The following is a 13,036-nucleotide window of genomic DNA, read 5'->3' on the forward strand; positions in this document are numbered from 1 at the left end:
CACAACCACAGACACACTAGAGGATTACAGACTGTGAACTCACCTCCCAGAAGAAAGACCAAAATGAGGAAAAGCATCTTCACTCTGCTTATACAATTAATACGTCTCTGTCACTTTCCTTTGCTTCTTCTCACCCTGATTTCACATCTTTATCATTTTCTCCAAATTGTGACAGCTCTGCATTTGTCTTAGGTTCCTCTTTGCTGTTGCACTTCCTATGTTTAGGGCTGCTTTCTCTACAAAACCACTTAAACCATGTGAGAAGCACCAAACTGTTGCTCCTATCTCTTGCTTGTCTCATAGTGATCGTTTAAAAGCAATTGGACCAGTAAATAATTGACACAAGGAAACCTTCAGTTATTACCACTTGGTTTATTTTGGTGGATTACATCAGAAAGTGAGACAGACGTTTCAACATCCAATCCGCTTTTTTTCATGGATTTTGTCAACTCCGACAGCTTGTTGACAGTCAGACTGGTATTTCTTTTCAGTCTTTTATTTTGTTTGTGCCGTCCAAAACATTTTCCTCAAGAAATAAAAAAACACAGCAATCAGTAACACTATGACTGCTTGACTTTCAAAGTATGATGTAATTGCAGGCGAGCTTCTAGCACTTTATCTCCCAGAGTTCCTTTGACGAACATTGTCGACTGTATGACGTCAGTAGATTGGCAGACGTTATTTTTTTTTCTCCACCAATGTTCCACCTAGTCCCGCCCTACTGTGCTGTGCTCAGCTAGTATTGTTGCTTCGACTCGTCCTTGTGATTGGATGCTAGGCAGAATTTCACTCTGACTTTAAACTTTGAATCATAAACCAACCAGTGTAGCATAAAAACGTGATCGAATCATAGATTATTACGTTAATATATCTATAGTATAAAGTGGAATTAAAAACAGCAATCCGCCAATCACAACACAGCAGTTCTAACCAATCACAGCACAGTAGGGCGGGACTAGGCGAAACACATGTGGGGAAAAAATTTGACCTCTCACATGCTGATGCGGTCTGATGTCTTCACACGCTCCAAACTGATTGGGGGTCCGAAGAGAGACAGGGAATGACATAAAAAGCATCACTAACTGTGCAGCGCATTTGATTTTAGCGCGGGAAAGAGAGTGTCTGTGGCAAAGCAGCAAATACAAGCATTTCATGAGTGGGTCATATGATCCATCACCATTGTTTTATCTCACTCTTTGATTGAATATGTAATTATGCTGTAAACTCCATTTCAACAGATCAACATTTAATCTGCTCTTTGACTCCCAGAGGTCCATCCTTAGGATCGCTGTTTCCATGAACGCTGTGATAGACGTGCTCCTCTAATCGGCTGACATCCAGGTGTTGGTACTGGCAGATGTGCTTTGGCACATCTGCATCCTCATTTTCACAGAGGCCGAGAGTGACAGTGGAGTCCCGATGCTTTGATGTGAAGTGGGAGCAGAGGTCGGTTGGTGTGGGTGGTAAAGCTAAAAGATCAGCGCAGTCTGGAGCCCGGACTTCAGGTTCAGTTCTTACACTTGGCATCATTGTCTCGTAGTCAGAGGATGTCTGTGGGATGAACAGAAACCCACTGTCGGTGAACTGCTTCTTGCACGAGTTATCATATTATTCTCTCAATGAAGATTTGTTTACTGGACACTGGCAACTCTACAAGGCTGTACTTAGGGTTGTATCCAGATGGTAAACCTAGATTTGCAAAAACTCTGCGAGACACGCTTTCCAATTTCCTATAGGCTACTTTTTGCAACAATTAGAGGCTAATGCCTAACCTTAGCCATCTTGCAAGACTTTTGCAAATCTTGGGTTACCATCTAGACATGACCTGTAAGCCATATGATCATCAGTTGATTATCAAGAAGTGACATCTTCTGTCACAAAGTGCAGCTGAGGCTGATGGGAGATTATTTAGTGTTGCAGGTATTTAGCCAACATATTGGATAAATTGATATTTTGACTTGATGATTGTGCTGGATAAAATGTCAGAGGATTACCAAACTTTTGACAATACATCCTGATGGGAACATTACTTTGACCACCCACTAGTTGCTGAGATATTTCAGTCTGGATGAAAGTTGCCATCCCTTGAACCATGCTGCTAGTGTGTCTAAAAGTTTCGACAAACCTCTCTATTCTGGCGTGGGCCGGGTCGTCGGTGTTTAACAGCCCGCAGAAGACAAAGTGTAAACACACAAATAAACAGCATTGCTGCCATACACATCACCGCAGTCAAGAAGGGAAGGTTGAGCTCTGGGTGTGAGACTGTGTTGAGAGAACAACTGAAGTTTACCTGAGGATTCACGCACGCACACACATAACCACACACACGCACACGGGCGCACGCGCACACACACATACACAGACACACACACACACACACACACACACAAACACACACACACACACACACACACACACACACACACACACACACACACACACACACACACACACACACACACACTCACTGTCATCTGAGTGGTCCTTTGTGGAGATGGGTGATCCAGGTTCTGGAAAAAGTGAAAATACAAAGAAGCACCATAAAGAAGTCTTTTTATACAAAAATAGAATAAACACACACAGAGGAACCTGCTACAGTATTGTGTAGTTACACAGATCTTACTTACTGTGATTTGTCAGATTTTCTGGAGGTTTTGCTGTTGTTGAAGGGCAGCAAAAAATAATTACTTACATGTGCAGTTGTAATCACACACACACACACACACACACACACACACACACACACACACACACACACACACACACACACACACGCACACACACACATACATATATATACATATATATATACTATCATTTTCATAGAAATAGAAACTTAAGAAAAGAGGAAAGATGTATGGGAGAGTATCACTTCTTGGTTCTCATATACAGCATGAGAGGACATTTTTAGCTTGAAATCCCCAGCTGGACAGAAACTATACAGCATTTGTCTTGTAAGCTACTTATGTACATGTAGCTGTAAGGCACTAACCAGAAACCAGATTCTATTATTATATTAATATGGATGAATTGTGCATAACTGAAGACCACTTATAAGCAGTTAAAGCAGGGATCCTGTGCTGTAACGTGACATACTGTACCTCGAGAAACATTCAGTTCTATCAAACTGATATGATCCGGGCGAGAGATATTGCGCACCCCACACCGGTACGACCCGCTGTCCTCTGGCATGAGTTTGTCCACTCTGACAATGAAGAAGCCCCCAGTGGTGTTGTCGTACAGAGAGAAACGTCCATTTCTCTCCCACCGGTCGTGTTTTGATGTCCATATCAGTGTGTTGGAGGACATATTGTCATCATTATCGTTGTCGTAGCAGAAGTACTTATCATCGCTCTGTCGATCTTTGCTATAATCACATCTTAAGTCAATTCTCTGGCCTTCCACACCAGTGACAGCTGTGGTTCTGACACTGATCAGAGCTGTCGGTCAGGAAAAGTTGTGTTAGATAGGTAATCATGTGTTTTAATAAATAACTTAACTCAAGAATCTTAATGCAAAGCATGTAGCCCACCTTGGATTTGTAGTATGGTAATGATGACAGTTGTGGTTGTTCTCCATGAGACCCAGGTCGCTCCCATTACTCCAAGTTCACCTTCAGTCCACTCACTCAGATTATTCCGGCTGCAAAACGAAGCAGTAACTTGAACTGAAGACGGCGTCCGTGTGTTCAATCAGGTGCTTTCATGTAAGTGTTTGTAAACCACTTCCTCTTTAGACAATAAACCAGTCCATACATAACCTTCAACCTGTGAAGGGGAAATCATGGTGGCTTGGGTGACTCAAAAAGTGAATTACCAGCACACATAGAAATCCTTTTTTTCCTTAGTTCAGAAATAAATGCAGGTTTATATTGCTTCATTGCTGTGTCAGCAGAAAGCTGTTTCAGTTTTCTTTAAACCAACAGATAGATATTTCCATAAGGAGTTGGTCCAGGCCTAATATTTCTAATGTCACGGTGCTGTGTTCCCCGTTGTTTGAATAGATCTGTATCCCCAAAGCAATTTCAGTCAAAAGCAGATCTGAGTCAAAAAAAAAGAAGAAGCAGTATTTGTTCTTAACATTCCACTGACAAGGTCATGAAACATGACAGATACTGTAAGTTCAATAATTCCATTAAACATGTATGAATGCAATTACAAATGTCCCAATTTCTACCTACTATTTCAGATGCGCCACGATTGCATACAAAGTCTTCATGATGGGAGGAGCATTACGTATGTTTTCGCATGACAAGATTGACGCGATGGTGATGTGGGATCACCAAAGCTGCCATTGTTGCAATCCTTGACTGCATCAAGGAAACCGGACTGTTCCTATGAATATAACAGCACTTTACACGTTTCAAGTGAATACATTTACGCATGGTATGAATGCCCCATTAAACTACTTCCTAATGAATTATTAATTTGATGTTGATCAAATGGATTCAATTCAATTCATTTTTATTTATAGTGTCAAATCATAACAATAGGTATATCAGGACACTTTTCCATATAGAGTAGGTCAAGACCCCATTCTTTGATTTACAGAGTCGCAGCTATTCCCCCATGAGCATAGACTTGCAGTCTTAACCGCAACATCACAGAGCTGGCCCTTTTCACATATGTATCTTATATATATTTTTTCAAATATTCATTTTTTTTAGTTTTCTTTCATTTCCACACATTTTCCGCATGAAATGCATTTTCTAGTATGTCTCAGTTTATGTGCAGGAAAGTCTAATTTGGTGGGCCGTATACACGTTCAGGGCTGTCTGTTAAAGTGTCTTTATTAATATGACCACTAGGAGTTGCCAAAGTCAGAACCTTTAACATACTCCACACAGAGGCATCAGCCCAAACATGCAGATATATGTGTATTTTAAGGTACAGACAAATCTCATTAGTGCCAGGTTACTCACACACTCACTAACAAAAAAACACACATACAAATGCATATTATCATCTTGACACTAACAGCCAAAAACAAAAGTCATATACAAACACACACACAAACTTGTTTTTGTTGTGGTTCACACTTACCTCGTATGGACCAGCTCTTTGTCCTCAGTTAGGGGGTAATATTCTCTCTCTCTCTCTCTCTCTCTCTCTCTCTCTCTCTCTCTCTCTCTCTCTCTCTCTCTCTCTCTCTCTCTCTCTCTCTCTCTCTCTCTCTCTCTCTCTCACACACACACACATGTATGACCTAGATAGGATGGACACAAAACAAAAAAATGATGATGATTTTGTAAAAATTGAGACCAGAATCTGACTTTCTGACCTGTTTCACCAGGTAAAAATACACTTTATTAGTCTCTAATACTCTTTTTATAAGGAATAATAGGTTAAAACCAAACTGCATGAACCCATAGACTGGATAAAATATGTACTTAAATTTCGTGACATCACCCCTAGGTCTCTAAAATGCAAAAATGAAGCTCAAAGTGGGCGGTTCCTGGTGGCTCCAGCTCATAGACTGGGAAAAAAAATGGACGTAGCCTCTCCGTCGGGCCCGTTCTCTCAACTTGATCCAATCATACTCGCCTCTGGGAGCTGCCATCTTGTTGGACTTTGACTCCTCCTCAATTCCTCTTGCCAAAAAATGGGCACTGATAAGACGCTGGGAGGAGGGAGATACGTCCATCTGGCTGACATTTACAGAATTAGCCACATTAGCTCCACGGGACCAAGGCTAACAGAACACATTACTAGAAAAATGGGACCGGGAGGGAATGGGAGTCTTTTTTTTTTTTTTACTTTGTAACAGGAACAGGATTTTTTAGAGGGTAGAGACACACGGCACAGAATTAGATTCTATTAATGGTCGTATCTGAGACCTTCAGCCGCAGTAGCAGCTCTAATTCAGGCCGCGCAAATCACAGACAAATCAAGCAAATCAATGAACCTGAATTTATATTACACCATCACATCTGCAATGGTATAATATTGATGATAATAATCTTTAGATTACAATTCCCCACACTGCTGTTGAAACAGTGCACATATTTATGGTTAAATTAACCATAAATGAAATGCACAGCAAGTCACATTATTTATCAATTTTTTTTCAATGAGTGCAAAAAGAATTTTGGGGGCACAATGAAAATGAGCCAAATAATGTGTTTTTCCTTAAATGCATATAAGAAGACAAGCAAACTGATATCTTTTATTTGAATACAAAGACATTACATTACGTTTTTAATTATCTTCCGCTTCAAACTGTATTAATAACGATATAATTATTTATACTTTAAACTTCTTTAAACTCTATAAGGTTCAATGTTAATTTAATACTTCAAATTCATTTAAAATCTTACGAACAAATCTGTGAAATTTCTCCATTTATAAGAAATGTTACACTTGATATAGCCTAAACTGCTTTCCACTTAATTATGTAGAACTTTAAGCCTCAATATATCTTAAACAGGTAACTCCAACTGCCGTTTTTGGCACTTCCACACTAGCATCATTTCTCAGACCTGGAGGTTGCCGCTTGCATGGATCACAAGGCTAGCAAGTGAGATAGCCTTGGCTAAAGCTAATTTATCAGTTCCCTGTAATCGACAAAGAATATTCATGTGCTCCAATATCTTAATAACTGAGTTTGTGATACTTCATAAATAAGGCAGTAGTAAATATCTAAACATATTTAAGGAGAAGATCAACTTGTCCAGCTAAAGGGTAACTAGCCTAGCTTAGCGGAGGTGCAGTAGACCTAACTGTAGTTACTATACATAGTAAAGTAGCTTGTTAGCCCAAATAGACAAGAAAGCAGAAAAAAAAGAACATATTTTGTTTGTAGATGCTGCATTTTAGACTGAGTGACTGGATGTCTTTTTTTATGTTAAGTATGTTACAATGATTAATAATCAGGCTTAAGAGGCACAAAGTTCAGGTTTTGCTTATTTTCCCTCGGTGTAGCTCTCTGCCTTTGTAAGGCATAATAATGTGTAATAGCAGTTCTACGCTTACACTCATCAAATCATTGTTGATACTCTTTCATAGAGGTTTCTTCCAAAGGGCCATACAAAAACACTGATGATACAGTTATAACAAAAATACTATATCAACTCTCTCAACATTAGCAGTTTCAACAAAAAAAGTAAATGTTTATACATTTCAATTTAGGACTGTATTGATCAATCTGGAAAATGTATCCCTTTATTAGGATTGTCTCTCTGTAGGCCAAACACATTAATGCAAAGAGATAAGCTATCTACAGCCCTCAGCATATCTTTGTAAAGGACACAGTTCAGTTGTCCATCTATGCACATAATGAAATCTCACCAACCAAACCTTTGACAGTAACTCACACTGTTCCGGATAAATCCAAACCAAACCAAAGTGATCTGGGCCTCACTTCTGTGGAATCACTGCAGGAGCTGGAGGGACAAGTGGATGCGTTGCTTGTGCAGCTCTCTGCAGGTTTTCTTGTTGCGTTTGTAGATGCTGTCGGTTTATTTGTGTGTATTCTAAGACAACTATCGCCAGTTCTTTCAGGTGGCAAAGGTTTGATGTAAATCCTAGAGTCGATGTCGTGCTCGTTTTGAACATTTGCAGCATGTGCACTGTGTTTGGAGCAGCAGATGTTTTCATAGATATGAAGGGGTGTGCTAAATTCAGCTGCTGGGGACAGAGCTGTTGGTGGATCCTGCTTTGGGTGGTGAGCACAAGGGAACCTCTTAGATAATCCTTTTATCGACTGCACTTCCTCACCAATCTCATCATATTCACAGTTGGCCTGTTGAGAAGGGGCAAAGGGGAAAAAAGGGCATATTTTAGTTCTAAGGTGTAACAGCATACATTACTAGCCTCTATTGCATTGTAATACAATGTACCGTATTTTCCACACTATAAGGCGCACCTAAAAACCTTCAAATTTCTCAAAAGCCGACAGTGCGCCCTATAATGCGGTGCGCCTTAGAGTGCGGAAAATACGGTACTGTAACTCAAGACAATAATTATGATAAAATATTTTGTTTCCTGGAATTACTATGTAATTTGATTATAAATATAGGAAACAATAGGAATTTTTACTATTTCTATAATCAAACCTATGTAAATATCCATTATGTATTAATTGTTGTAAAAAACCTTATTGTATTAACCGAATGTTTGCCTGTACACACATTTATCATTGTTGCACATGCAGCTGACTAAATAAAATGCTTCAAGGTTATACTAGTTCTTAATAGGAATTCATTAATTGAAATAGAATTGGTTCTCTATTTTCCTCTCAGCACAGAGACTGAAAGCAGGGGTAAGAAGCTAGCATGGGTCTGTCTAAAAGTCACAAACTCCACCCACCATCATTTCTAAAGCTAACATAATTGAATCCTTTCAAGTGTATAAACAAAGCATATATGAAGGGGATATGTGCCTTTTCATTGCCTTGGAGCAGCAACTGTTTGGATGCTTAGTGGAGCTAAGTTAGACATCTCCTGACAGTGGCTTTTTATTTAATAGAAAGACATGAGACTGGTATTTATTTGCTCCTTTATTTGCGCAAGAATGAACTAATTCAGCAAATTAACTTGTCTCCTAAAATGTCAAACTATTCCTTTGATGCAATACTCCCGTAACTGTAACTTGGTTTTAAAGCCCCATGCAAAAATTAAAAAAAGAGAAATGTGGACTGATGGGCTTTTTTGGAAAAACCCTCTGACCTCCAAAACAAGGAAAGGAAACTTGATTATCTTGAGCTTCATTTTATTTGCTCACATGACAACAGTCATGTTTCTCTAGGAGGACAGTTGTTGTGCTGTGAAGAGACATGTCGAGCTCAAGTTATCTCCTACCTGTCTTTCATCTGCACCTCGGTGGTCTGTGCTGTTGGAGCAAACTTGTGGTTGAGGTTTTGATTTTTTTTTGCGTTTCCTTGCGATCATTGCCAGCACCAAGACAGTGAGCATGGCAACAGCCCCGACTGTAGCGTACAACACAGTGCCTGAACAGAAACATGAGAGATGGCTCCACAATTTTACATATCCGCAAGTGCCAGTTGTCAGCTGATATTCATGCAACAACTGCACACACCAAGTGATAAGATAGACTCACCTGTGCTGATTTCCTGTCCTTCTCCATTAGTGCTGTTTGTGGCTGTGAGGTTGGATGGACTATTACTTTTTGTAAGTTTCTATGACGTTTATTTGTAAGTATTCAAATCCTTACCTGTTGAAAGGTTTGCAGACCTCCTAGTGTCCATTACAGATGTCAATAGCGTTAAGTTGGAAATATACTGATATGTCCATGTGGGAGAAAGTTCTGGTAGGACAGTCGTTGTCTCATCAGCTGTATGTGGAACAATAGTGGAAGAAGTATTCAGATACTTGAATAGAAGTACCAATTCAAAAATGTAAAATGTTTTGATTGCAAATTAGTTAGAAAACTAACTTTTAGCACAGTATACAAAATACTGTATTCTCATAACTTGATGCCTTTGGGCCTCCTTAAAAATAAATGGGAGACAGATTTTAATGAAGCAATCACGGACGAGACCAGTGCACAAAATAATGCATCCATTTGTCTTAGACATGCTTTTATTCAGTCTAAAGTTAGACTTTCTAAGATCAAAGTTGACATAGACCCCACATGTGATCAACGCGGGCGGGATCCAGCCACTCTCTTACAAATGTTCTGGACATGACCAAAGCTTTTTTACTTTCTGGCAGTCAATCTTTCAGACCTTTTCTAAGAATTTTTGGGTAAGAGCTTGTACGTCTCTATTCATTACACTTTTTGGTGTAGCCCAGATGGAGTCCCATCTGGAGATGTGGGAAAGAACTGTGTGGGCTTTTTGCTTTTTGTCAACAACATTCTTTCTATTATAGCAGGTCTAGGTGGAGCTAGATTTAATCCCTTACTTTTATATAGGCCTAGTACTGTTAGTCCAGTTCCTAATCAGAGTTTCACATCTTTAAGCCTTGAACAATTATTTCAATAAACTCACAGAGTCTCATCAAACACCAAGTTTAAAGGGGAAATCACTTGTTGGTGGAACTCATGGATTTGTCCTTTTTTGAGCTGTAAGATAAATGTAGTGGGGTAAAAAGCTCAACACCTCAAAAGTGTACTTTAGTACAGCACTAAAGTGAATGTATTGAGTGACGGAGAAATGTACATCCAGTCAGAATACAGATACAGATTATTCAAGGTAAGAGATCACAAAACGTACCTTCCTGTATGCTGAGATGCACTGCAGTGAATGTGTCAAAACCAGGCCTGTCCACTGCACACCAGTATGTCCCTGAGTCTGACAGCTGGAGCTGACTGAAGGTCACAGTGAAGACTCCTTCCCCCGTGTCCACCAGAGTTATCTTCCCTGATTTTGCTCCTCTACCAGATTGTACAGTAGCCAGCATATCTTCACTGCCTTTACATGGATCCTTGCAGAGGTATTTGTCGTTTTTCCTTGCAAGTCTGTGTGAACACTGGAATGAGACTTCTCCACCCTTGAATCCCTCTACATTGATGTCTGCGCCCTCTATCCCAGCAGCTGTGAAAATTAAATAATGTGACAAGAGTTAAAGAATCTTTTAGATAAGCTAATGGATGTTTTCCATTAACACACTTACCATATAGGAGACAGTAGAAGACAGAAATGGTCTTCATTCTGACTGATAAAATGCCAGCTCTGCTTGATTTAAAATCTGTCTATTTAAAAACCTAAATGGTAGTTAAATATTGCATCATGCTCTACCACTGCAAGACCTTGTGCAAATGAAATAACATGTAGGTAGATTGAGCTCTCGACTATCAACCTTCTTCCTGTGGTTTAGACTGTATGAGAGAGATAGGCGAGGGTTGTAGACAGGCATTAACCCAAGAGAAACAACATGCATAGATAAAGGTGAAGTGAGAGGACCTATGTCTCTGATCACTGCCCACACAGTTTCAGTGTTGCACCTCCACTTGGCTTTAAGAAGCTTTATAGTGACACTTTACACTACCTGCTCAGGACCAGACAACATACAGACACCGTTAGCGACTAGCTGGTGAACATAGTGGTGCATTTAGCAGCAAAAGAGCCAGATATTTAGACAAAAAAAGAAAAAAGAAAGAAAGCATTTATTGTTATTAGTCCCTCAAAGGGAAATTCATTTTTTTTACTCAGTTATTACATTATACACACACAGGCCCTAAATACACACAAAACAGAGCTAAAGTAGAGTGAGTATTGGCCTTACAGTGCATTCATCACATGGCCAGATCACTGGTCTAAATAATGGGGAAACCTACATAGCGCTGTCAGATCAACAAAGCACAATCATTTGAACACAAATATAGACAGACTAACTTAAGCTTAGTGCTAAGCTACAAGCAATTATAAGCACATCTTGTTCCAAATGTAAACAAAAGGATAACACCACATTGCAATATTAAATGTTGGTGCTTACATCTTAGGACATCTAAAAGAGTCACTAAAGACGCCCTATTATGCTACTTTTCAGGGTCATATTTGTATTTTTCGGGTCAGCTACAATTGTTTTGTAGGCTCTGATATTCAAATAAAAGCCCAGTGTGCTCTGATTGGTCAACTGTTTATGCTGCGTGCCAGGAAATGTTATACCCCTTACCTTATACAGAATCTGTTACCTCAGCATTTGAAAAACACCGTCTATATTCCATAATATGCTAACGTTAGCTTTAACAGGTTAACCTCCAAAATAAACACCGTAACAGCATAAAAGTGACCTAACCCACAGTTTACAGAGCCTGTGTGAAGCAGCATGATCAACAGAGTAGTCCGGCTCCTTCTTCGTAGACAAATCCTGGAAATTTGGAGAAATCGCTAATAGCGACCGACAACCTACCGTTCAGAGCTGAGCACAGTCTAAATGCAAGTACTTCATTATTTGACGCTTTGGCATTGTTTAACAGTGTGGCTCGGCATGCTTTTGTAACGCACGGATGCACAGGTACAAGCATGAGCATTGTCGGCGGTCCTGATGTCTATTTATATACGTCTGTTTATCGCGACGGACATTTAAAAACGGTTTGCGGTGGTCTGATGTGGAGGTGAAGTGTTTGCTGCAGATTTGGTTAGGAGAGATGTTCAAAAACAGTTAGACAAAACTAAATCTCCGAGGGGTGATGACGTATAAGCAAGAGGCATTGGAGGCCAAGGTCATTTAAATTAGTGTGAGTGCACACGGGCCGTGGGGGAAGAGGGAGGGATGGACAATCACCCTAAAGCATGGGACACGGTATGAATGGACAGTGTGAGTGCGCCCTTAGTTGCACTACATGTAAGTGTGAAAAGAAGAAAATTACCCTAATGCCATTTAAAGAACAAGTGACAGACATGGAGGCATCTTAGGAGGAAGCAACCTCCCATATATGAGTCAGTGTTATTCAGTTACCTTTCACAAAGTTTCTTAAGGTAAGATGTGAGTGTAAATGTCTCTGGATGGGTTGTCCACTGGTGGGTTGAGGTGACGATAGAATGCCTTTGTATTTCTTTTACGTCTCATACCCTCCCTGGAAAGTTATTGACTCAGAGTGATAGTTAGCAAACACCACAATTCAGCAGACTTGTGCATGTGCATGAAATACACTAGAATATACAGGAGGCTAAGGTTAGCTGCTAGATGTCCGCTTTGCTAGCTGTCTCTCGGCCATGTTTGTTGGTGCATGGATACTTGACTGACTCTAATTTTCATGCAAATATCAGACGAACAAAATGGCTTGCTGTGCATTTTATCCGACTAAAGGGCCATTCAAGAAGTATGTGCTCCACATTTTTCAGTGAAGTTCTAGTATTATTTTAATTCTATGTTTCTCAGAAGTCATATTTAATATAATTATCACACTCAGCGCTGTCGATAGCATTGTTGCACATAACTTTCGGTCCTCTGCAGACTTCTCTCAGTGTCGAAACCATAAATTTGCACTGTTTGCAATAGTGGCGGGGCATAATAATCTGAAGATCATTATCATTATTATTATCTCATTGCGGATGCGTCGGTGTAATCTACATTCAAGTTAATTGATATACGTCAAGTTGTTCATTGGCCCGCTGTAGCAACTCTCCTTCA

General features: G+C 39.8%; 1 protein-coding gene across 1 annotated transcript in view; it reads right to left on the minus strand.

Annotated features, from left to right (window-relative positions):
* LOC310957306 (uncharacterized protein) overlaps positions 1–181 on the minus strand; it is a 3,591-nt gene extending 3,410 nt beyond the window's left edge. Inside the window, exon 1 of the mRNA XM_083927804.1 lies at positions 44–181. Coding sequence (XP_083783930.1) covers positions 44–77 — 34 coding nt within the window. The 5' untranslated portion in view covers positions 78–181. The remainder of the gene's footprint in view (positions 1–43) is intronic.
* Between the last annotated feature and the right edge of the window lie 12,855 nt (positions 182–13,036).

Source organism: Echiichthys vipera, assembly GCF_963691815.1.
Source record: "Echiichthys vipera genome assembly, chromosome: 2".
Classification (NCBI taxonomy): Eukaryota; Metazoa; Chordata; class Actinopteri; order Perciformes; family Trachinidae; genus Echiichthys; species Echiichthys vipera.